The 25460-nt window shown below is 40.4% G+C and overlaps 1 protein-coding gene across 9 annotated transcripts in view; it reads left to right on the forward strand.

The window, feature by feature from the left end:
* The window catches only part of ENPP2 (ectonucleotide pyrophosphatase/phosphodiesterase 2), a 156950-nt gene that overhangs the window by 52213 nt on the left and 79277 nt on the right, over positions 1-25460 (forward strand). For 6 of the 9 annotated variants that reach the window (XM_089659054.1, XM_089659053.1, XM_089659057.1 and 3 more), the window contains exons 3-4: positions 6976-7131; positions 7811-7882. In XM_089659054.1, the coding sequence (XP_089515180.1) occupies positions 6976-7131; positions 7811-7882 (228 nt within the window). The remainder of the gene's footprint in view (positions 1-6975; positions 7132-7810; positions 7883-25460) is intronic. The other 3 variants (XM_089659056.1, XM_089659062.1, XM_089659061.1) reach the window with 1 other exon arrangement.

Consider the following 25460-nt stretch of genomic DNA (forward strand, 5'->3'; position numbering starts at 1 on the left):
TTGCATACGTGTCAACACAGCTTTAGCCTGACGTCACACTAGCAATCCAGTTGCTGGCGAGTTATCATTGGGATTTGTGGACTTTATGTATCATGACTACTAATTTATCTGCAATGTGAATGATGTGTGTCCGGACATAAAATAGGTTTATTGTTCTAAATAAATGTTATTATTGTGATGTGTTACTAAACCCACAACAGTAAAATCAGTCTATACATTCAATAAAACATGCTTGTTATGCTCACTGTGGAACCTAAGGGGTTAATTCTCCACATTTTACAAAAAAGGCTGTTTTATCCTGTCTTCTATGATCCACCCCTTCTACTGTCCCCAATCCATCTGCTGATAGGAGTCACTCTGCACATGCATTTTTTGGGAGGGTGTATGTGATCAGCACAGGGCCAATGAGTATGGTCCAGACAGTGTGTCAGGGGTTATGCAGCCTTACTGGACAGTCAGAGGAGAATGAAAACTTCTACAAGATTTTACCTAGTGCTCGGCCAGACACTGATAGAAATCACAAGACTGCTATATACTACTGATGAGAAAAGGTATTTTAGCAGTTTATATTTACTAAAATAATTGCACTTCCATGTTCTCTGTACTGTGGGAGACCAGATATAGTGAATGCAGTTCAGGATCACTTCAATGCAAAATGAGCTGTAAACACATAGAACATCTACATACAAGATCTACCAGTGCTATTCCTCTGAATGTCTCTATCTGCTCAGGAAAGGAATAGAAGATCCTGTATTGGGCTTGGCATGTTCTGGTGAACACCTCTTTTGTATAAATTAGGTTTGCAGTTGGTAATTATTCAAGAGGAAGTCCGCTGTATGTAGATATGTATCTGAGGCTTTGAAGTGTTCCCTGAATGTGCATACCATCAAAGTGTGCAAGTATCTTCTATAGACCAACAAAAAATTTTATTTTCTGGCCTTTCAAAGTATGTCTCAATCCAAAACTTTTTTTTGGTGTTGGAAACAGCAGTGAATGCTTAGAACGTGTTTTTTTTTGTTCGGTGTCCTGTTGGGGATATTTCCCTTCATGTCTTGGAGACACAACAACATTGTCTCTCCAAAGTGAAGGGTAATCTTATATTAGACCATTGTCACCTGTTTTTCGGTGACTCTTTCTTTTTGGTTTTCTCACGGTTTCCTGCCTTGGTAACAATGGCCCTTGGGACAAATGAGGGGAATTTACCTAGCAGGGAAAATGAACAATAAAACATGACACTTCCCGCTCTATCCAAATGTTCAATAGACAAATTATCTTCTTTTTATTTTTAAAGTCATGGTTGTCACCATGTAATGCTTATGTAAAGAATGAACCAATAACCCAATACAGAGTAGAAAACCAAATCCCATGTAATCAGCAATTTCCTCCCAAAAGCAGTCAGCCAGGAGCAGCCACCACTGCCCGTAGACATGACCCTTTTCGAGTGACATGGCTGATGTTGGCTGCATTGGTTGACAATCATTTAACATCTTTAGTTAGCTTTTCAAATGTGTTTGTTTAGTTTGCTGTCAATAATGGAAGGATCAGCTTTCTTTGCTGAATGGAAACTTCCTCATTAATCTGAGATAACATGGAGACAAAACAGTCCAGATCAAGATGACTTGACTTCCTGGAAAGTCCAGGGACTCAACACAAACCAGTTTTCCAAGGTAGTAGTTTTCTCGGCTAGACAAAGCTGAAAAACCTCCCTCTGGAGATGAATCTTAAAGGACAGGGCATAAATCACGTGATGAAGAGCATTCCAAGAGGGGTTAGAAAAGTTTGAATGTTCCTTAAGGGCAGAAAGAGATACACATCATAAGGCTGAAATACACAATGTTCTGGAAACCATAAAATGTCTTATGTGTAAATCCTACATCTGTATTTTTATTGTATTTGTTTAATAACTTGATTTAAAAAAAAAAAACAACATTTTCGCACCCAATATAAAAATATAATTTTAGAATTGTTAAAATTTGGTTGGCAATAGTGAAACTAAAATATAGATCACTATAATATAACACCATACTAGCTTTTATGAAGCTAAGATTAAGACCACGGGGATATGACCTCAAATTAGCAAGAGTAATGTTGGAAACTAATGCCTTGATGGATCACTGACTTTCTGCCATCACTCTTCTGGGTTCTAATGTATCTGTTTCTAACGAAAAAAAAAAGCTAAACAAAACCACTGTATAACACAAATAATTTCCATGTGTTTCATTTTTTTCCCCCTTTTTTTTTTTTTTCCATTCCCTGTCATTGTTTTGGACTGGTTTAACGATCGAGACAATGAAGAGCCATGTGTGCCAGTAAGGCTGCTTGTAGCCTCCACCAGAAGCCCATGTGACAGGGTGACAGTGTAGAAGCACAATTCGGAGACGGTTGTCATTATTGTGGTACCCTCCTGGATGGGCTAGGTAGATTTACTTTTTTTTGGCTCCCCTGTAATCAGTGAAGCACTCTGGGCTATTCGGGGCTTCACTGGCTGCAGGTTCTACTGCTTCCTACTGCCTTCTGGAGGATTCTGGAATGTATTGGGCTGAAAGTAAGGTTCACAGCCTGAATATTTTAAGTGGTCCCAGCCAATCCTTGTGAGAGGGGTGCCCAGTAGGTGACTAGGAAGTGCATAAATAGTCTGAGGCCTGAGGCAGCTGGGTGCTTGTCCAGGTGGAGAGGTTACCATTCTGAAGGGATGCTACTCTTCTGGGCAATCCCAGCTGTACCTCTACATGTGCTCATCAAAGTCCCAGCTGTGCTAGAGCTGGGGAACCTGTTCTACTGAATCTTAGTTGAACTGATTAAGGGATTTCACTAAGAATCTGGTCTGGAGAGTTCACAAGAGAAATGTCTGGCTGACATTGTAAGGAGGCAAACAAGTATCCAGGGACATTGTCAGTATAGACCTGAGTGTAAGATCCCAGTGACTGTTTGCTGCGACTATCCCTTGTGCATCAGTACCAGAGCTTGATCAGATTGTGGACATTTTCTATGGTGTCTCAGTGTTGCTCAGTTCCTTAGTTGTTGCTGGAGACTATGTTAAGAAGCCTTGAGATAGTAGGATGTGTCCTCCTATTTCTATATTGTGCTACTGGAGTATCCCACAGCTTCCCTGCACCCTGTCTAAGCTTCATTTATAATAAAGCATCAAAAGAAGATATCCTTAGACTGTTAATTGAGCCAGAAGAGTGACTGATACTGTGTGCCTCGCTGCTTCTGCAGTAGTTTTGGAAAAGTACCTGGGGCAAAACAGCAGGCCCTTTCAGGGGTGAGTGCTTCATTATATAGCAGGAAGTGGCAATATCCCCACCTAATAATATTTTAATGAAAGTTTATTTCAGAAAGATTGAAAACATTAACATATTAAAGCTTCTATGAGATTTTAGTAATTCAGTTTAGAGCTACAGTACTTTTAAGGTGGTAAATGGTCATTGTTCAACGAGGTCGAGGTTCCTATTCATTCAAAAAATCTTCTAATTTTACAATACTAAAACTCCTTAGAAAGTGAATAATCCAGTGTCCTGCAGAGCACCACAAATGGGATTAAAGTAGATGTAAATCCAATCACTAAAATTAAATATAAGCATGGTCATATCATTCCAAAAGCCATTTTCAATCTGTTTAAATCTTCAGCTGTCATTAAGGTGATATTAAAGGTTATTTCTGTTTTTTCTTAAAATAAAAAATGTTATACTTACCTGCTCTGTGCAATGACCTTGCACAAAGCAGTCCCTTACCTCCTCTTTAGCAGGCCCCCACCAGCATTGTCTGCTCCTCTGAATGCCCACTTAGTAATCAAGGTGCTAAGGGGACACTCGTGCATGCCCCCGAGCCAGGGGCGGACTGACCATTTGGATACTCGGGCACTGCCCGAGGGCCCGGGGTCAGTAGGGGGCCCCATGAGATACCACTGGTACCTTTTTTTCATAGGCTTTTTTGAGTTTGGGCAAGGACACAGGGGCCCCATGATCCCCTATTGCCCGGGGGCCCCATGAGTTGTCAGTCCGCCCCTGCCCCGAGCTAAGCTGTGTGCATCCATAAACACACAGAGCACCGGCAAACCATGCATCTACTCCTTCCTCACAAGAGCTTGACTGACTGCAGCCTACTACTTTGTGTCTCTTATGAGACCAGGAAGTAAGAGGAGTGGTGCTGCAGCAGCTAGGACAGCACTGGAACAGTGAGAGTCAGTCAGGTAAGTGTTTAAGGATGGGGAGTAAAACCTATAGTGTGGCGTTGTTATACCTTTAATGCAGGGAATGCATTGACGTAACAACCACTTTAAAATACCTGGTGATCCTGCCATGAAGGTCCTGGTTCAATCACTTCCTGTTGTTTCATTTTCTCATTATGGCATTTGTATGGGCTCTCTATTGGATGCACATAGCTTTGTGATAAAGAAAAATCCAAACTTTTGAGCTGTCACTGCAAAAAGTGTCCTCATTGAAAGATTTCCCCTCTTTTCCTGTTCTAGGTTTCCCTCACTTTTGAAAGATTTTCCTTCACGTTCTGATAGATCTGGTTAAGAGAATTGGCCCAAGTAAGATTCAGATGGTGAAAAAAAAAGAAAACTGTCAGTGGTTTTAGCCATTCCATACACTATTCAAAGCACAGTGGCTTAGTAGTTAGCACTCCTGCCTTGCACTAGGTTCCTCGGTTTGAATCCCAACCAGGACACACTCTGCATGGAGTTTGCATGTTCTCCCTGTGCTTGTATGGGTATCTTGCAGGTACTCCAGAGTTCTCCAACACTGTAAAGACAGGCTGGTAAGTTAATTGGTTCCTGTCTAAATTGGCCCTAGTATATGCATGAGATGGGAACCTTCGATTCTAAGCTCCTTGAGGGCAGGGGGTGCCCCTCCTTTTACATATTTTTTTTTTTCCACATGTCTTCTGGCTGGTTCTGTGATGTCACAGTTGTTTAAAATGTTATGTGGATATTGCATTTGAAGGGTTAATTCCTGGTGACTGTAAGAACACTTGGTGTTAGTAAGTACAAAATGCACCACATCCCTGTAAGTAAATATAAAATAAATGTAGGACAAAAGATGGGACTTTCAAAAGGTGCAAACACTTCACCAAAGAAGAAACAAGTCATTCCTAATATCCAAGTACCACCCAGCACGCATTCTCCGCTCCTCACAAGACCTCCTTCTCTCTAGTTCCCTGGTCTCCTCCTCCCATGCCCACCTCCTGGACTTCTCCAGGGTGTCACCCATCCTCTGGAACTCCCTGCCCCAACCCATCAGATTATCACCTACTCTCCTCTCCTTTAGGTGCACCCTGAAAACCCATCTCTTCAGGGAAGCCTACCCCACCCCCTGCTAACTTGCCGACCTCCTCCACTCTTCCTACCACTCCATCCCCCACAGCTATCTCCTCCTGTGCCACCATCCCCTCCCTCCTAGATTGTAAGCTCGAAAGAGCAGGGCCCTCAATCCCCTCATGTTTTGCATTCTATTGGTATTGTTCTGTCACATGTTCTGTCCCCCTCTGTAATGTACAGCGCTGAGCGAACTATTGGCGCTTTATAAATACTGTATAATAATAAAAGCAAAAACTGTATTGTGCATGATTAAAAAATGATTAGCACACTTCATATAAAAGTAAATAAGAAAAAAAAAAGTATTAGAAAATTAGCAGAAAATTACCCCTAGATATAACTCCCACTGAACAAATGAAACCAGCATTCAAATCTTCATGCTGACTAAGATAACTGAAACTGTCATTCAAAGAGGTGCAGCCCTTAAAGAATCGTGAAATCTTGATACTGGTGAACAAAAGCAAAACGGGGTGCACTCTCTTTGTGCATTAACGTAGTAAACCAAGAATTTGGCTTGTGAGTATGCATTTTTATGCTTTATAATAAATTCTTGGTTTACTATGTTAATGCACAAAGAGAGTACGCCCTGTTTTGCTTTTGTTCACATATAACTCCCACCACTCAACCTCTCATCTAATACAAGAATAATCAATCAATCATAGCCAAACATGTATTAAACAATATAGTTGCTACTAATTGTAGGCCTCCAGATGGTGAGTATAAGGCAAGAGAGATGTCCCAACACGTTTTGCGAGGTGTTTAATGAAGAGATCAGGGCAAAAGCAGTGGCATAACACAACGTATCAGTCAACGGTGAGTTGGTGCTGTATGGTGACAGGCCCAAGGAGGAAAGCCAACAGGCAAGGGTAGGGCTCAAGGAGGGGAGAGAACAAGCATTAAGGAGCTTGGTTCATGAGGCTGGCTCATCCATTAAGGCTACATCCTACTGCAAAGAGGGAGAGAATGTCTTTTAATTAAGGCGTGCTGGATGTGCAGCATGAAGTCTCCTTTCCATGCAGGAGATGCCTGAATTCCTGGTGACTATAGGGTTAACTGTGGACAGTGGTGTGGCAGCATGGGGTTGTGTCGTTTTCCACAGTATTATGCATCCAGCAGCAATCACTGCAGGCAATCTCCAGCCCTGTGGACAGCTGTGATGGATGCTGCCAACCTGTCCTTGAAGTGTACAGGGTAGCTAGGTGAGCTAGCTGCTCACAGGTGGCTGAAACAGCTGCAGAAAATGACTATTTTACCTATGGCTCGGTAAACTGAAACAAATGATGATCAGAACAAATACCATTCACGGTATAGGCTGGTGACCTGACCCCTCTCTCTTATTCTACTGTAAATTAGTTCCGTTGTCTTTTGGATTGTAAGCTCTCTTGAGCCGGGACCTCCTAACCCTCTTCTCTTGAATTGTTTTTTTGTAACTTTACCATCTCCCTTAATTTGTAAAGTGCTGTGCAAATTGTTTGTTGATATATAAATCCATCATTATAATGATAATAATTGTAGTAATAATAATAATTGGCAGGAATATTCAATGGAAGGGCTAAATGTTTTCACCTCTGTTTCTAAGTCTTTACCAAAGATTACAGTATGTAGAGGTACACAATGCATTTTGTGTTTGTAACCACTATCTATTTATGTTCTAGTCCTAGCGGATTCCCCTTGGATCAGCACTTCTGGGTCCTGTAAGGGTCGATGTTTTGAACTTCAAGAAGCCGATGCCCCCGCATGCCGCTGCGACAACCTGTGTAAGAGTTACAACAGTTGTTGCCAAGACTTTGATCAGCATTGCCTTAAGACAGGTACGTGGCAATATTGTCTCATTAGTGCATTCATGTATAATGCCTGATACTTTGCAAAGAGTCTTCTAAACACAAACATCTCCTGAAATTATGACCTTTACATCTTGTGTTGTCATATTAAAATGGGTAAGTGATTTATTGACTTCTGAATGATGTTAGTTGATGCTTCCTGTTGGGTTTCTTTACAAACTAATAATTTTCAAATGTATCATTGTCTAGAACACATTTTATGTCTTTGGTTACACATTTATGAGACGCATCAATCAAAAATGGATTACTTTGTTTCCGTTTGGGTTGGGGATCTTTATATTTCTGGCGCTATCTATTCTCTGCGCATTGCTGCGTATGTCAAGGAAGTCTAAGAATCAGCAGACAGCCTTAGTTGTTTTGCACTTGCAGAACCTTGTTTGGGTTAAGATGCCCAGACTTGGTATTGCTCTTCTGCACTGAACAGTGGTGGAGACCCAACCTTGGAGGCAGAATAGCCATGGACGGGGCAGAGTTGTCTTTTGGGTCATTAGAATTACAGAACAATCTTGCTTCATCCTTTGATTTCCTCTACTCTCCACCCTTTCCTGCATTTTCTATTTTCCTTATCTTATCCTTCTCTGTTTTTTCTCTTTTCCGCTTTTTAATTCTCGCTTTTTTTTTTGTCCCTTTCTGCTTTCCTCTTTCGCAGTATTGGAGTGGACATGGTTCCTACCAGATGATTCTCTGGCCAACCCAGATTCTAAGTCGGCCTCTGCACCAGGTTTGACACAAGTAATATGTAGAAAATTATTTTATTGCCTTATTTTTCCAGACTTGCTTATTATATTGTGTATGCATGGGTGTGAAAGCATTAGTTTACTTAAAATTACTATGATTTTGCATTTTGCCAAGCTTACATTGTACATTTCTTCCTGGTCAACAAAGGAGCTTTCCAACCAATCATTATTGCCACTGCAATTCATCATGGCCAAACGTTAATCACTTGTTTCTGGTGAAGTCGTTGGCTGTATTTTTTATGGTTATGGCTTAATGCAGAATTTAAGATGAACGCCTGGCAATTTCTTAATTTTTTAACCACTCTATCCCAAAAAAAAAAAAAACAAACCGTTTGCAGGTCATCATTCTGTTAGATCTTGTACATATGAGCTTCAGTATGTTAAAGAACAGGTTTTTACAAAGTGTTTGTGAAACTTTAGCAAGTTTTGAAGAAGACTATAAAGCAAACTTTAATTGCAGCATGCAGATGTTGAAACTAAACTTTAAACTAAGATCCAACTACCATTTTAAGCAAGCTTCTAGCAGGTTTCAGCAGGCTTTCAACAAGTTTCAAGTAAAGCTGGCTAAAAGTGGAGCTAAAACCTGTAATGCTTTTATCTTCTTCAAAGGTTCAACGCCTGAGAGGTCCCTTGCTGGCATCTTCTCCTTGGTTTCACCTGGGTGCTGGTCTTCAGCCTCCTTGATTGATCGGCGTGGGATGATGTCACTCCTGCACATGGGCAGGATTTCAGTCATTCTGGCACATTGGCACTGTGCCAAAATGTAAACTGAGCTGCAAATGTGTGTAAGAAGGGTTCACTTGGTGGCCCACCTAAATGCATCCCTGTTTTAAAATCCTTCCAGGAAGGAGAATTATTTAATTTCCTTCCTGTCAGGATCATTTAAATAGCTTGGGTGGAGCTTAGCTCAGGGTGATTGCTGGCTATGGGAAGAAGAGCAGCAATGCTGGAGAGCACTGTCTAGAGGCTGAGCTTGATCCTCCTTGATTCCCTTTGGAGGGGTTCCCTTGAAGCTGGGCACAGAGCTACACTACCATACTTTGAGACTTAGATATATATATATATAATCTCTATATATATATATATATATATATATATATATATATATATCTCTATCAGTCACAGTTCCAATAAAGTAGAAAACATCCTCTACGCTTTGCATCCTCCATTTTTATATAATATATAGAGAGGATACGAAGTGTAGAGGATTGAGAGGATGTTTACTACGCTATTGGAACTGTGACTGGTACAATAAAATTGCATTGGATCAAGCTTCTGGCTGCTTCATATGTCAGAAGTGGTTGTTGGGAAAGAACCCTGTTAGGTTAAGTTAGACAGAGCATCCCTTAGCAACTTTCCTGTGTAACCAACAGTATTGCAAACCTGGTCTAGCTAGCTAGCTGGTCTAGTGGTGGATAGGCAAAAAGAGGCACTATCCGGGAACCACAAGAAATCTTCAGGCCTGAAGCATCTTGTATCCTGGCCATAAATTCATGCGGTTGTCCAAAAAGACCAGGAGCATGGTGTGTGGGCTTTGCAGTTCGCCCCCATGTCACTGGGGCACCATGCATGCAGATGGCAGGCAAATGTGCAAATCTGTGAGGGCTCTGTTTGCTACTTGTGGTTGTTGAGTAAACCTGAGTGAGCCCTATGTGCTGGGTGGGCCCCATGGAGCGCGTAATGGGACTGAACGGGTCCTGCCCACATGTGCAGCTCAGTGTAAATTTTGAAAAAGACTGCAAGCAGGCGGGTTTTTATATTTAGAATGTCTGTCTGCTTGCATTTTTTTATTTTATTTTTAAATTTTTTTAATTTTCTCTCATTCATCCCCAATTCAATGATTTCCTCCATTCACATTTTGCTTTGTGAATAAAAGAATGTCAACTTCCAGCTATTGTATCCTGTTGAAACAGCGGCTGCCAAATAGCTGTACAATGCTTGCATCTGAATATGAAATGAATGCAAGTGCTGTTTGAGTGAGAATTTTCAAACTGGCTCCTTCAACAAAAGCCACCCACAGTTTGGAATTCTCTACTGATTCAATAGGAATCAATCAAACTTTGAGCAGTACATGGTCAGTATAACTTAGACTACTTAGAAACTTTTTGAAAAGTGAAAGTTCGCACCCTCATTGAGAAATGTGTTTAAATTGACCTGGTCACTTTACTATCCATTTTCTACCATACCTGTTAAAGGGCATTGTAAATACTCCCATCTCCTTCTGCCTATGCTCTGGACCTGTTGTTTTAAAAGGTATGGTTTTATTGGAAAGTGAAGTCTAGTGATGGGGTTGATTTAATCTACATAACCAGGGGCTGTAGCTGCTTTAAGTCTTCAGGCTCAGAGCTGCTGGAAGCTCGTTAAATGCTGTGCAAATGCTTTGTGAAAGGTTGATGTACATATTCTTCTTTCTTCTTCGGTGTTCTTCTTTCCTCTTCTGTCTTCTTCTGCAGGCTGAAACCAATATGAACACCCTTAAAATAATACTCCAGTTGTGCCAAGTAGAAATAGCAATCCTCCTTCATGTCAATGCAAAGATTCTGTCAAATCTAATTGCAGACTCTTACCTTCTTCTGTTTGGTAAAAGCTTATAACTCATTTCCAGTCATTTCCTCCTTCCTGGACTGAAACGTTCTACATGCTGTAGCCACATAATCAGAGTTCTAAGAGAAAAGGTTTGGGAAAAGCAATCAGCCAAGCAGACGAGCAGAAAAAAACATTCCGGGGGGGATTCTGTACAGGAGTCATTTACATTTTTGACAGTATTAGGGCTCGCTCACATGGACGGCCAAAGGGCAGTAAAACTAGGCAGTTGAGCCCCCTCCTACCACCCAGCTAAATTTTACCATTGAAACCAGACAAGGACCATGGCCATGATGTTTGGTGGTATTTAACTCATGCTTGCATAGTTTGACAGATGGCACTACCCATCAAATGCAGTCAAAGAAGTAAATGAGAACACACTGCAATGGTGAGCCACACCCTTGACCCATGGTTATGGTGCCGTATTTTAATCTTCCTTGGAATACTTTAAAAAAAAAAAAGCAGACATTCAGAAGGTGGCAGGTTAACCTCTTGAAAAACCTGTCTGCCACCTTTCTACCACCCATGTGAAAGAACCCTTAAAAAGGAGTTCCACCCAAAAGTGGAAGGTCTACTTATCAACCTCCCCCCTCCGCTGCTCCATTTTCCACCTTTTGGGGGGGAGGGAGGAGCAGGTACCTGGTTTTGACAGGTACCCACTTCAACTTCCGGCTCAGTTCGGCCCCCATTCAGCCCTCTGGGAGACTTCACAGGTCCCAGAGGACTGCAGCCCATTCACAAAGTGCAGTACGCTTCGAGCATGCACAGTAGAAAACCGGCTCTGAAGCTGCAAGGTTTCCCTTAGTCAGGATGGCAGCTCCAGCACCCGACAGCCGATTTTGAGGAATCGGCTCGGGGTGAAGACATCGCTGCAACCCTGGACAGGTAAGTGTCCTAATATTAAAAGTTAGCAGCTACAGTACTTGTAGCTGCTGACTTTTAATTTTTTTTTTTTTAGTGGGTGGTCCGGAACTCTGCTTTAAGCCAGCCATGTAAGGATTGAATCTCAGACTGTCTCTGCTAAATCAGCTGAGATTCAGTCCATCTATGGGCAGGCCGGCTCTGGTCTTACTGAAGTCAATCCATCCACTGACTTCAGTACAACTAGCCTGTCAGATTTTTTTGCATGCATTCACTGTCAGTAGCTGTAGCCACTAGCAGTGATTCTTGGGTTCTGCTGGCAGAAAAGGCTCCTCACTGGTAGAATACAATAGCTCTGTGGGAGAGATTGCCCCATCAGCACAGTCATCCAGCGATTTGTTGTTTTTTTTTTTTTTGTATTATCTGTGTCTTGCCTTAGAAAATCATAGCTGGCTGTAAATTTAAATATGTCATTTTTAGTCGCATTACATTTCAAAATGGGTTGTGCCACAATTGTATGCAGGGGCGGACTGACAACTCATTGGGCCCCCGGGCAATAGGGGATCATGGGGCCCCTGTATCCTTGCCCAAACTCAAAAAAGCCTATGAAAAAGGTACCAGGGGCATCTCATGGGGCCCCCTCCTGACCCCGGGACCTCGGGCAGTGCCCGAGTTTCCAAATGGTCAGACCGCCCCTGCACAGGCCACAATAAAATCAGGCAAAGGTTGTATCCCTTCCTTACACTGTCCAATACAGAAAAAATGTTTTGGATGGAATTGGGTTTCAGCAGTGCAACACCACAGCTATTCTCTCTCAAAGCACAAAAACCCACGTGTTTCAGTCCTGAGCAGGGGCGGACTGACAACTCATGGGGCCCCTGGGCAATAGGGGAACATGGGGCCCCTGTGTCCTTGCCCACACTCAAACCACACCCAAACCCGAGTTTCCAAATGGTCAGTCCGCCCCTGATTGTATGTGTTTATACTTGTTTTATTTTTAAGGGCTTGTTCAAACCAAGTGTGCTGGGACTGCGCCAGGCAGCCTTGGCCAGTGCAGCACAGGGCAAAAATCTTGTTCCCTATGGTGTGTTCACTCTATTGTATTGTAATGGTGTGTGCTTTTTCAGCACAGTGGGATGCAAACTACCTCATTGCAATACCGCTGCTTGAATAGAACTTTATGAAATGTCACTTTGTACAGTCAACACAGTCCCTACCAACAGCTTTTTTTTTTTTTTTTTTATATTATAGCTATTGAAGTAGCTGTATTATAAATACAGGGCAAGGGTCAAACTCTGTTTTGTCGCAGGCTGCATTAGCATTATGGTTGCCTATATATCTATAAGACTAGAGCCCCCCCACACACACACAAACACACCATCAAAAGTCAAGAGTCTCCCACCCTCACATCACAGTGCTCCCCCTTTCCTTGTGCTGCTGCCAGGAAGATGCTGGGAGTGGAGCTGGAGAAGAAAGTTCTGGGTGTCGAGGAAGACCAGAGGAGGGCTGGAGTCTGCAGAATGCTGAGACCAGGGGAGGCAGGGACGGGGTTGCTGTGGCTGCACAGAGAGGTGCAGGATCTGCAGGAGGAGTTTTGTCCTTCTCTCTGCTGTCTCCTGCTGAGATGGGGGGGGGGGAGCGATGAGCCTCTCTGCAGCTGCACGGAGATTCGCAGGATCTGGCGAAGGAGTTCCGTCCTCCTGGCGAAGGAGTTCCTTCTCTTTGCTGCTGACTGCTGAGACAAGGGGGGGTGCCGCAACTGCAGGAAAAGTGCGAGGGCTACATGAAATGGCCGGGCAGGCCGTATTCAGCTCACGGGCCCTGTGTTGGACACATGTGAAGTAGAGAAATGCCCTTTTGGTAGAAATGATTTTCCTTTGGTAAATTTTAAAAGGCTGGCCGGCCCAACTGTATTACATGATATTTCATTCATTAGTTTTACACAGTCTATTCCAGAAACCACCAGCTTTCATGAAAACAACATAGCACAACGATGTTGGGACAGAAAGGAGTTAATTTAAGCCAAGTATAAGTGTGGTTTTGACATTCTGAATGTGGGAGTTGGTTGAATATAATCTGGTCTAGTTTGCCACTCTCTCTAATTAAAGAAACCACTTAATAAATACATGTTAGTCTCAATGAATGTCACTTTTTATGACGTTTTAACGGGGCAGAGTGCACGATGCTAACATGTTCTAAATCAAACAGTATTCGTTTTGTTGGAGCATGTGTGAATGGCTAATAGGACATAAGGGGAACTGTTAGAACAGATCTTGCTAAACTTACTTGCGGCTTAGCCACTTATGCTTTCTGTAGTCATGCTTTCTGCAGCACAATTTGGTTTTTATACGCTTTACCTTATTTCCCGTGTTCTTTGCACATTAGCTGTACGTAGTTATGAAATGAGGTCTACACCGACACCGTCCTCAAATCTAATTTGGATGTTTACGCATTTCATAGGCCCGTTCTTTGCATTTTTTGAGATTGCTATTAACTGGTTCCCCGCTGCCCTGTAGCAGAACTACTGCTACAGGGCGGCAGGGCTGCGCAAAATCATACACACACATATATATATATATATATATATATATATATATATATATATATATATATATATATAATTTTGCATTTACGGGTATTGGTGGTTACAGCTGTCGATCACCGGGTCCCCAGCCAGAGATTCCCCGCTGGCACCCAGCAATTGCCAAGGAACAGTGATAAGGGAGAGGTCTGTATATAAACAACCCAGATCTCTCCCCTGTCAGAACTGACATAGCACAGCAATACAAAGCAGCATGTTTCCCTGGTACAGCACACATAGTAAAACAGCGCACAGTTAACCCTTTCATTGCCCCAGATGTTAACCCCTTCCTGCCCAGTTTCCTTTGGTACAGTGTCAGTGGTTTTATTAGCACTGATCACTGTAATAGTGTCACTGGAGATGTCAATGCCAGTTAGTCAGCTCCCACCCAGTGTCAGAATACCCGCCGCAGTCCAGCTATAAGTCGCTGATTTGCCGCCATGACTAGTATAGAGAGAAAATTTCCAGTGTATATATACCGCCATTTGTAGACGCTATAACTTTCACCTAAACCAATTAATTTACATGTATTGGGATTTTTTTTTATAGCAAAGACATGTAGCAGAATACATTTTGGCCGACATTTGATTTTTTAAAATTTTTTTTTTACTGGATATGTTTTTTTTTTTTTTTTTGTCGATCTTTTTTTGGTTATAGCGCAATAAATTAAACACACAGGTGAAGAAATTCCACCGGAAGAAGCTCCATTTGTGGCCAAAAAATTACATAAATTTCATTTTGGGTGCAGCGTTGCATTACCGCACAATTTGTCAGTTAAAATAACACAGCGCTGTATTGCAAAAAATGGCCTGGTCAGGAAGGGGGGTAAATCCTCTGGAGGGCAAGTGGTTAAAGAGAGACACAGAAAAATTAAAAAAAAAACAATTGTCAGAAAATGCACCTTTTTCTATGTAGGCAAAAATCCTTGCACCAGCCCTGCCTGCAGGAAAAATTATTTTGCTAAAGACAAGTCCTCCCATTTTCTGATGATAACCCCAATTGTAGCCCTGCAGATTTAAAAGCTAAAAAAAACCAAGAAATAATGTTTGCTTTGGATAGAGTAGTTTATGCTTAAAGGTGAAATCCAGACACAAAAACTTTAAATTTACATTGGATATAAAAAAGTCTACACACCCCTGTTAAAATGTCAGGTTTCTGTGATGTAAAAATAGACAGATAAATAATTTCAGAACTTTTTCCACCTTTAATGTAACCTATAAACTGTACAACTCAGTTGAACAACCAAATGAAATCTTTTAGGTAAAGGGAAGTAAAAATCAATAACTAAAATAATATGGTTGCATAAGTGTACACACCCTTAAACTAATACTTTGCTGAAGCACCTTTTGATTTGATTCCAGCACTCAGTCTTTTTAGGGATGAGTCTATCAGCATGGCACATCTTGACTTGGCAATATTTGCCCACTTTTCCTTGCAAAAACACTCCAAATCTGTCAGATTGTGAGGGCATCTCCTGTGCACAGCCCTCTTCAGATCACCCCACAGATTTTCAATCAGATTCAAGTCTGGGCTCTGGCTGGGCCATTCCAAAACTTTCATCTTCTCCTGGCGAATCCATTCCTTTGTTGATTTGGATGTATGGTTTGGTTCGGTGTCATTCTGAAAGATGAATTTCCTCATCATGTTCAGCTTTCTAGCAGAAGCCTGAAGGTTTTGTGCCAATATTGACTGGTATTTGGAACTGTTCATAATTCCCTCTACCTTGACTAAGGCCCCAGTTCCAGCTGAAGAAAAATGTCCCCAAAGCATGATGCTGCCACCACCATGCTTCACTGTGGGTATGGTGTTCTGTTGGTGATGTGCAGTGTTGTTTTTGCGCCAAACCTATCTTTTGGAATTATGGCCAAAAAGTTCAACCTTGGTTTCATCAGACCATAACACATTTACCCACATGCTTTTGGGAGACTTCAGATGTGTTTTTGCAACATTTAGCTGGGCTTGAATGTTTTTTTTCGTAAGAAAAGGCTTCCGTCTTGCCACTCTACCCATTAGCCCAGACATAAATGAAGAATTGTTGCCACATGTACCACACAGCCAGTACCTTTTTAATGTCCTTTAATGTCGCTGTAGGCCTCTTGGCAGCCTCCCAGACCAGTTTTCTTCTCATCTTTTCATCAATTTTGGAGGTACGTCCAGTTCTTGGTTATGTCACTGTTGTGCCATATTTTCTGCACTTGATGATGACTGTCTTCACTGTGTTCCATGGTATATCTAACGTTAAATATCTCTCACACCCCAGCGCACAGGACTACCTGCCAATAAGTAGTAGAGGTAAAAAATGCTGCTGCGCACCAGTGTATCACACCAATTATAATATAAAATAAAAACAGCGCAAATCAACCTTGTGTATATGGTGATGAGGTTGATTTGCATGGTATATCTAATGCCTTGGACATTCTTTTGTATCCTTCTCCTGACTGATACCTTTTAACAATGAGATCCCTCTGATGCTTTGGAAGCTCTCTGCAGACCATGGCCTTTGCTGTAGGATGTGACTAAGAAAATGTTAGGAAAGACCTACTAAAACAGCTGAACTTTATTTGGGGTTAATCAGAAGCACTTTAAATGATGGCAGGTGTGTACTGACTCCTATTTAACACAATTGTGAATGTGATTGCTTAATTATGAACACAGCTACATCCCCAGAGGGTATGCACACTTGTGCAACCACATTATTTTAGTTTTTTTATGTTTCCTCCCCCCCCTAAAAGATTTCAGTTTGTTTTTCAATTTAGTTGTACAGTTTGTAGGTCACATTACAGGTGGAAAAAGTTCTGAAATGTATTTATTTTTGTCCGATTTTGTTTTTTTTTTTTTTTTTTTTTATTTACATCACAGAAACCTGACATTTTAACAGGGGTGTGTAGACTTTTTATATCCACTGTAATTATATTCCTCAATAGCCAAATAGGGTACTAATCCTGCACTTAACCACCTTTTACAAACAAATCTAGTACCATATGAATGTAGCAGAGGGGTCAGCCCCGGGCTGCACTTAACTTATGCAGAGAGCAGAATTGTGGCTGGCTCCTCCCACTATTGGCTGGCTTCAGATCACTACAGCAGGGGGGACAGAGAAAAAAAAAAGCAGCTCTGATTGGTCCACATAGCAAGAAGCTCCTCCACTGAGAAAATGGAGCTGATTAACTAAAGGAAAATAGTCTGTTCACTTTGTCCAGGAATCTTCCCCAGAGCTTTGTGTTGAAATTCCACTTTGCAAAGAATACCCAAGCATGTGGAAGAAAATGAAAATAAACAGCATTTTGCTTGCACATGATTAGCTGGTGAAAGCAGGGGTGGACTGACCACTTGGAAACTCGGGCACTGCCCGAGGGCCCGGAGTCAGTAGGGGGCCCCATGAGATGCCCCTAGTACCTTTTTTTTTTTTTTTTTTTTTTTTTTTTTTTTTTAGGCTTTTTTGAGTTTGGGCAAGGACACGGGCCCCATGATCCCCTATTGCCTGGGGGCCCCATGAGTTGTCAGTCTGCCCCTGGGTGAAAGTCATTAACGTCTCACCTCATTCCAAAGCTGTGGGAATAGTTTCCTTGCAAAGTGAATGGCTTATGTGCATTTAGGAAATCATGCTGGATTCCTGAATCATTAGAACAAGTGTCTCTATTGAAAGATTACCCCTCATTTTCCCTTCCTGTGAGGATTCAAAAAGAATTTGATTTTATCACTTTCTGTAGAGGTGACAATCTATAGGTTGATGACTAGTTCTAATTTTCTGATTTCTATTTGACCATACTTTGAGGCTTATCCAGAAATCATTTATGTTCTGCTTTGCTGAATTTTTACTCCATTAGAAAAAAAGCCATATATTGAGCAAGTTGGTGACATTAGTAATTAGTTCAACATGCATCTTTTGCAAATTGGGTTGCTTGTTATTTATATGAGAGATTGCATACTGGCGACCCCAACAACTGCATTCCTAGGCAACCAACAAAACTGATTACTCTAAATCTGTTACAGACCTTTGGAAAAGATGAGACGTGTAGTTACTGCAGATGAGACACATTTTCATTCAAAACATGCACACTCAAGAATTTGGGAAGGGCAGATTTTATATTGCCCTTCTATGCTATTTTAGAGCAGCTCCAGGAGGAATTTATGAAGCAATCTGCAGCCTAAAGCTTCATGCAACCGCTGCTTCTAAAGTCCATGCACATTAGGTAGTCTAGTGGCTTTTTTTTTTTTTTTTTTTAATCTCCGCATTTAAAGGCATAAAAAAACCCTCCAGTTTTTGCGTTTTTTTTTTTTTTTTAATTAATATTTTATTGATTTTTCCATTTCAACCATAGTAAAGATTAACAAAATTTCTTGTTAAATATTTTCAACATACATAATCAAAATATATATTTATCTTTTCCCCCTACACCACAATCCCCCCCTCCTCCCCTCTCAGTTCCACTCTGTCTTTCATTTCTCTTGGGAGTCCTAGGGATCTCCTCTTCTATTTTTCCCTTGTTTTCCTTCTCCTTTTTAAACCATAAACCCAGCCTTTTTTTCTTACCGCTCTAGATTTACATATTGACTTGATTTCTTAAAGTCTTCCCATTTTCCCTTTTTTTTTTTTTTTTTTTTTTTTTTTTTTTTTATGAAACCTCTCCATTTTATCCTCATTTATATGGTAAAGTTCCTCCATCCAATATATCTGATCTATCTTTTCTATCCAATCCTTTATCTTTGGAACCTCCTGTTTCCTCCAAAAATTAGGTATCAGCCATTTTGCTGCGTTTATTAAATAGAATAGCTCAGAATTTTTATACTCCTTTCCTGTTAGCTCCGTTCCATGTAAGAGACAGATCTCTGGGTCTTTTTGGACTTTAATCCCAATTATCTCCTGTATCTTGTAAATTATTTCCTCCCAGTACTCCTGAATTTTATGACACTCCCACCAGATATGTACCATAGTGGCCTTTTCTCCACATCCACGCCAGCACAAAGGTGATTTGTCTTTATCTTGTTTATGTGCAACCAGGGGCGGTCTGACCATTTTGGAAACTCTGGCACTGCCCGAGGGCCCGGGGTCAGTAGGGGGCCCCATGAAATGCCCCTGGTACCTTTTTCATAGGCTTTTTTGAGTTTGGGCAAGGACGCAGGGGCCCCATGATCCCCTATTGCCCGGGGGCCCCATGCGTTGTCAGTGCGCCCCGTGTGCAACATTAGGTGTAATATACCATTTCGCCAAACACTTATAATTCATTTCCACCTCCTTCATATTTACACTTCCTTGTGTTAATCTATATATCTTTTTTTGTTTTTCCTCTTCTAATGTTACGCCTAACTCCCTTTCCCATTTCTTTATATAAGCCAGTGCTGAATCCATTGTCAATTTAGTGAGTATTTTATAAATCTTAGAAGTTCCGTGTTTCCCATCACCTAGTGCACTAAATAACCGTTCAAAAGGGTTCCACTCTGCTTTTACTCTTAAGGGTCTGGGAAGTTTTCTTATGAAATGTTTTACTTGACAAAAATGCCACTCGTCCATTTTAGTGAACAATTCCTTCTTTTTTTTTTAGTTCATAGAATGGCATGATTTCTTCCCCCTTCATTACATCTCTTAATTGTATATCTTCCTTTTTTTTTTATCCACTTCCAGGCTATATTTTCCTTCCCCGGCGGAAAGAAATCTGTTGCCACTATAGGCATCAACATAGAATTGAATTCCCATCTCATTTGTTTGTGAACTACATCCCAAATTTTCAATACATTTTGTGTGTATATATACTTCTGTTATCTGTTAATCCCATATATTGAGGTGGTAACTATACTATCCTACTTAATTGTGTTTTACTTAGTGTATTTTCTATATTTATCCAACTTTTCCCATGTGCATTATGTGTCAAATCATAAATTCTCGCTAACATTATTGAATTATAATATCTTTTAAAATTTGGCACACCCAATCCCCCATTTTCTTTATCTCTACTTAGAACTTCATAGCTTATTCTAGGTTTTTTACTTTCCCATATATCTTGTTATCATTTTTTTAATTCTAAAGTATATTCCCGGGGGTTTTATTGGTATCATTTGAAATTTATACAAGAATTTTGGAACAATAACCATTTTCACTAAATGTATTCGTCCTATCCAAGACACTCTTCCCATTCCAAATTTCCTTAGGTCATCCTTGATCTCGTTTTAACAATGGGATATACTTCACTTCATACAAAGTTTTTGGGGATGCAGTCAAATTTACTCCTAAATACTTTAGGTCTTTTTCCTTCTACGAAAAAGGAAATTCTTTCTGCAGACTTTTTCTCATTAATTGGAAGATTTATATTCAGAATTTCCGTTTTCGTTGGATTAATTTTTAAATTTGATAGCTCCCCATATTTCTTTTAGTGTTTTCATTAAATTAGGCAATGTCATTCTGGGGTTATTCACATGATACAGCATGTCATCAGCATAGGCTGCTATTTTATGTTCTGTTTCTCCTATCTTGGTCCCTTTTATATCTATGTTTTTCCTTATTACTTGGAGAGATTCCAGAGACAAGACAAACAACAAGGGTGACAAGGGGCATCCCTGTCGTGTCCCGTTTTTGCGTTTTAAAGAATTCAGATATTTCTCCATTTACTTTTATTGCAGCAGAGGGTTGACTATAAAGCTTCTTTATCCATTCTCTCATTCTGGGGCCTATCCCCAGTACTTCCAATGTATCCAACATATACCCCCAATCTAATCTGTCAAAAGCCTTCTCAGCATCTACAGATAATATAACGGGGTCTTTTTCTTTCCTACTTTTCTGTATAAAGAGCAAAGATCTTAATCCATTATCCCTACCCTCCCTCCCCGGGACAAAGCCCACCTGATCCATATGTTTTCATTCTATTTGCCAAAACGTTTGCATATAGTTTAGTATCTGTATTTAATAGGGATATCGGTCTATAGCTTGAACATTGTGTGTTATCTTTTCCTTCTTTATGTAGAATTGTAATATGGGCCTGTAAAGACTCCTCTCTCATTTTCATCTCCCATCCCAATGCATTCATATATAAACTCAATTTGGGTATTAATTTCTCTTTAAATTTTTTGTAATATCTCACAATGTATCCATCGGGACCTGGGCTTTTCCCTACCATAGTGCTCTTCAATGCTGCTTGAATTTCTTCTGATGTTATTGCTTTTTCAAGGGATAATAACTGATCTTCTTTTAATTTCGGTAATCCTGCTTCTTTTAAATATACCTGTCTTTTTTTTTTTTTTTTATTCTTCTTCATCTCTTTTAGGCATATAGGGGATGATATTATATAACTTGCTATAGTACTCTTTAAATACTTTTACTATGTCCTTAATTGAATATTTTAATTCTCCACTACTGTTTCTTATCTTCTCTATATAATTGCTAGATTTCTTTTTTTCTCTGAGCTCTCATTAAATACTTTCCTGGTCTATCTCCCCAATGGTATCCCTCTTATCTTATTATATACTCTCCTCCTTTCTTCCTCCATTAAACTCTTTAGATCTTCACGTTTATCTATTATACTCTGTTTTAATCTCTTTTGTTATTTTTATTGTTATTTTCTTTTTATGTATCTGTTCTAATTCATACAAATCTCTAAGAAGCCTATTTATTTTCTCTTATCTTTCTTTTTTTTTTCACTACAATCCCTATCAAAATTCCTCTAATATAGGCTTTATGTGCTTCCCATACCGCTGCAACTGTCACTTCCTCAGTCACATTTCTCTCAAATTATTCTATTTCTTCTCTAATCCTTTGTTCTATCTCCTGGTCCTGAATAAGAGTCTCATTTAATTTCCAAGTATCCAACTTATTTTGGACATTTCCCCATAGTAACCTCGTTGTGACAGGTGCATGGTCCAAAAATGTTGTGACTTCTGTATTAACTTTGACTACAGACTCCACAAGTCTATGGTCCAACATTATATAGTCCAATCTTGAATACGTCTCATTTGCATGAGAGTAGAACGTATAATCTTTTTCTTTCAGTTTTTTAATTCTCCAGCTATCTACAAGTTGACATTGATGTAGCATTTTCCCCAAAGATTTCAAATACCTACTACCTTCTCTTTGCACATGGGACGTTGTATCCATTTGAGGATCCTTAAAAATTAATCTCCTGCCACAATTAATTTCCCTTTCTTAAAATCTAATAACTTCCTTAAGATGTTTTTTAAGTATAGCTCGGGTTTTTATTAGGGCAGTAGATGTTTACTCTATTCCTTCTTTTTCTATAGCCCATATATCCCCTTCTTCTCCCCAACCAGGAATGTTTATTTTCTGTAAATCAAGTCTCTCACAAACGTCACTCAAGTATTCAGGATATCTCAATCTTGCTGAATGACCATTTTTCCATTCAATTAGACACGCCGGGAACCCCCAGCTGTATCGAACATTCTGCTTTCTCATCTGCTCTAATAATGGTTTCAGAGTTCTCCTTCTTATCAATGTTTCTGCTGCTAAATCAGCAAAAATCTGAATATTTATTTCTCCATATTTTATCACTGTTCTTCCTTTATCTTCTTCCAGATTTCATCTTTATCTTGATAATTATGAAATTGCACAATTACATCTCTCTGATTTTCTTTTCTACTTTCTTGTTCGTGTCTTCCTATTCTATATACTCCATCCATTTTAAGAGTCTCTGATGTGGTTCTATCCATTATAGTATTCAGTATTTTCCTTATTTTTTCCATTAGGTCTTCTGCTTGAGAGATCTCTGGAAGACCTCGTATCCTTAAGTTGCATCTCCTATCCCTATTCTCCTGATCTTCTATTTTTTTATATACAGTAGCAGATTTCTTTGTTCTTTTCTTATTTCTATCGTCCGTTTTTCTAACTTCTGAATAATTTGAGCATGTTTATCCAATTTTTCTTCCGTCTCCTCCACTCTTAAGAATATTTGCCCCAAATCTTTGTGTATTTTTGTCAATTCCTGTTTTATGGATTTCTCAAGTCCTTTTGAACATTTCTGCTATTTCTGTTTTAGTGGGCATCTGTAAACTCTTCTCTTGTTCTTCTACATTTTCCATCCCCACTTCTTCTTCAATTTGTTGACTACTATCGGTTATTCCTAGGAATAGTCTGGAACTTTCTCCTACACTGATTTCCATGTCACTCCTTTCAGATATTCCCTGTTGTCTTTCTGGGGTCTGTTTCTCCTGTGAGGGTATATATTTTTTAATTGAACCTGTTTGGGAAGCCTTAGGCCCGCCTCCTTTTAGACACTATTTTTCATACTGTCAGTAACTTTTTCAGTTTTTTCCAGGATCTGGGAGATTTCTTTATTAAATTTTAATATCAAAATTATAATCTTCCAGAGAAATTAATCTCCACTTTCTTCTTTTCCTCTCCCCCTTCTCCTTTACTCCTCCACCAGGGTCCACTTCTTCTGGGTCTTTAGTTGTTTTAAGTTGTTCTTCTTCCATTCCTTTTCCTTTTTTGTTCCTTCTCTTTTCCTTCTCCTTCCTCTCTCTTCCTTTAGACCCCCTGGGTGAACCATCCTTCGATTTTACAACACAGTTCTATTCCCCCCACATTTCATCCATCACAACAACCTGCCGCTCTCACCCTCCTGTCGCATTCTCCGTTTTCTTCTGGGTGAGGCGGCCTCGAGTGCTCTCTTCTGGGGGATTCAATAGTCCCTTCCCATAATAGGCAAATTGCAGGGGGGGTTTCTTCCAACTCGTCTCGGTGGATTCCTGGCAGCCATGGTCCCTTGTGAGAGAGGGGGGTATCCGGCGTCCACCCAGCTTCTGCAGTCGACTCGTCCCAACGATCTCCTTCTCCACGCTCCACAAGTCCCATGAGACCCGCACTCCTCCAAAGAGACCACCTCTCTCACCGGTGAGTCTTGCATTCCTTAGGTATTTCCTCTTTAGGCAGGTCACATATAGGTACTGGAGAGCAGAGAGCCCTCACATCGAGCTCTCGCTCCACGCCATGGTCAGGCTCCTCCTTTTCCGATTGGAATAGGGCTTTTTTTTTTTTTTGCAGGTATTGATTGAACATGCTGTTTTGCGTTTTTGAGAGTTTTTTTTCTGGCAGAAAAAAGCCAAGTGCTCCTAAATGCTAGTACAAAAAAATGCTCAAAGTTAGCAGGGTTTTTTTCTGTTGAGAGCGTTGGCATTTTTTTAAAGTCTGCGTGCATGGAGCCTTATAAGAAGTCTATCTTTCTGCCTTGCTGGGTGACAGTATTGATGAAGTTTGCTAGTATTAAGGGGAAAATGCAGATAGATACAGATCTTTCAGTGTGAAACTCCATTGTAGACTTGCATAGAAGAGAGAGATTCAATGTCCAAGAGATGTGCACCAGGGGTAGGTGGCCTTACCTCCAGTGCATAGTTACATAGTTAGTCTGGTTGAAAAAAGACAAAAGTCCATCCAGTTCAACCATTTAAAAAAAAAAAAAGTTATAATCCTATACGCACAGTTTATCCAGCGGAAGGCAAAAAAACCCAGCAAAGCATGATCCAATTTGCTCCTGCAGGGAAAAAAATTCCTTCCTGATCCCCCGAGAGGCAATTGGGTATTCCCTGGATCAACTTTACCTATAAATGTTAGTATCCAGTTATATTCTGTGTATCCAGGAAACAATCCAGGCCTTTTTTTAGAGCAATCCACTGAGCTGGCCAGAACCAACTCTTGAGGGAGTCTATTCCACATTTTCACAGCACTCACTGTGAAGAAACCTTCCTGTATTTGGAGATTAAATTTCTTTTCCTCCAGATGTAAAGAGTGCCCCCTTTGTCCTCTGTGATGACCTCAGGGTAAATAACTCTACACCGAGTTCACTATATGAACCACTGATGTATTTATACATAGAGATCATATCCCCCTTAATCTCCTCTTCTCAAGAGAGAATAAATTCAGTTCCCCTAATCTTTCCTCATAGCTGAGCTCCTCCATGCCTCTTATCAGTTTGGTTGCCCTTCTCTGTACTTTCTCCAGTTCCCCAATGTTCTTTTTGTGAATTGGTGCCCAAAACTGAACTGCATATTCCAGATGAGGTCTTACTAGTGCAGTGTAACTGAAAAAATATGGGCTGTTGTTTAATTGATACATTGAAATTCAACACAGTCAGTGGAAAGTGGGATAAGCATTTACAAAGTGAAAAACAGCCAAACAAAAATCCCCCAATGTAAAATAAATAAAGATATAAATAGTCCTGCATGCTCGCCCTTCCAATTGGCAGACAGCACTTGTCTTCTCCGTCTCTAATTTATACCTAGAGGTCTTGGATGCGTGTATTTGTATTTATGTGGAGGCTAAACAAGGCACCTCTTGTATTGTGCAATCCTTGTCTAAGCAAGCCTACCTGGTCTGAGCAAGACTACCAAGAAGATGCCTATTCCTATCTGTGATGCTTTCTTGGCACATTAGTAGCCTTGGAGCTTAGCATTTGCTACCAAATTGCTCATTAGAAAGGGAATGAGCTTGCAACACTCTCTGATCATTGCAGTGGGCAGCTTAAGCTGGAAGTACAGCTGTAGAATTTCATTTAAAAATGTTTGTTTTTGGAACATTTGATTTTCTGATGGTTAGTAGG

This window comes from Staurois parvus, unplaced genomic scaffold, assembly GCF_062004578.1.
Source record: "Staurois parvus isolate SC_StPar_1 unplaced genomic scaffold, SC_StPar_1.0 ptg000030l, whole genome shotgun sequence".
In the NCBI taxonomy this organism is placed as follows: Eukaryota; Metazoa; Chordata; class Amphibia; order Anura; family Ranidae; genus Staurois; species Staurois parvus.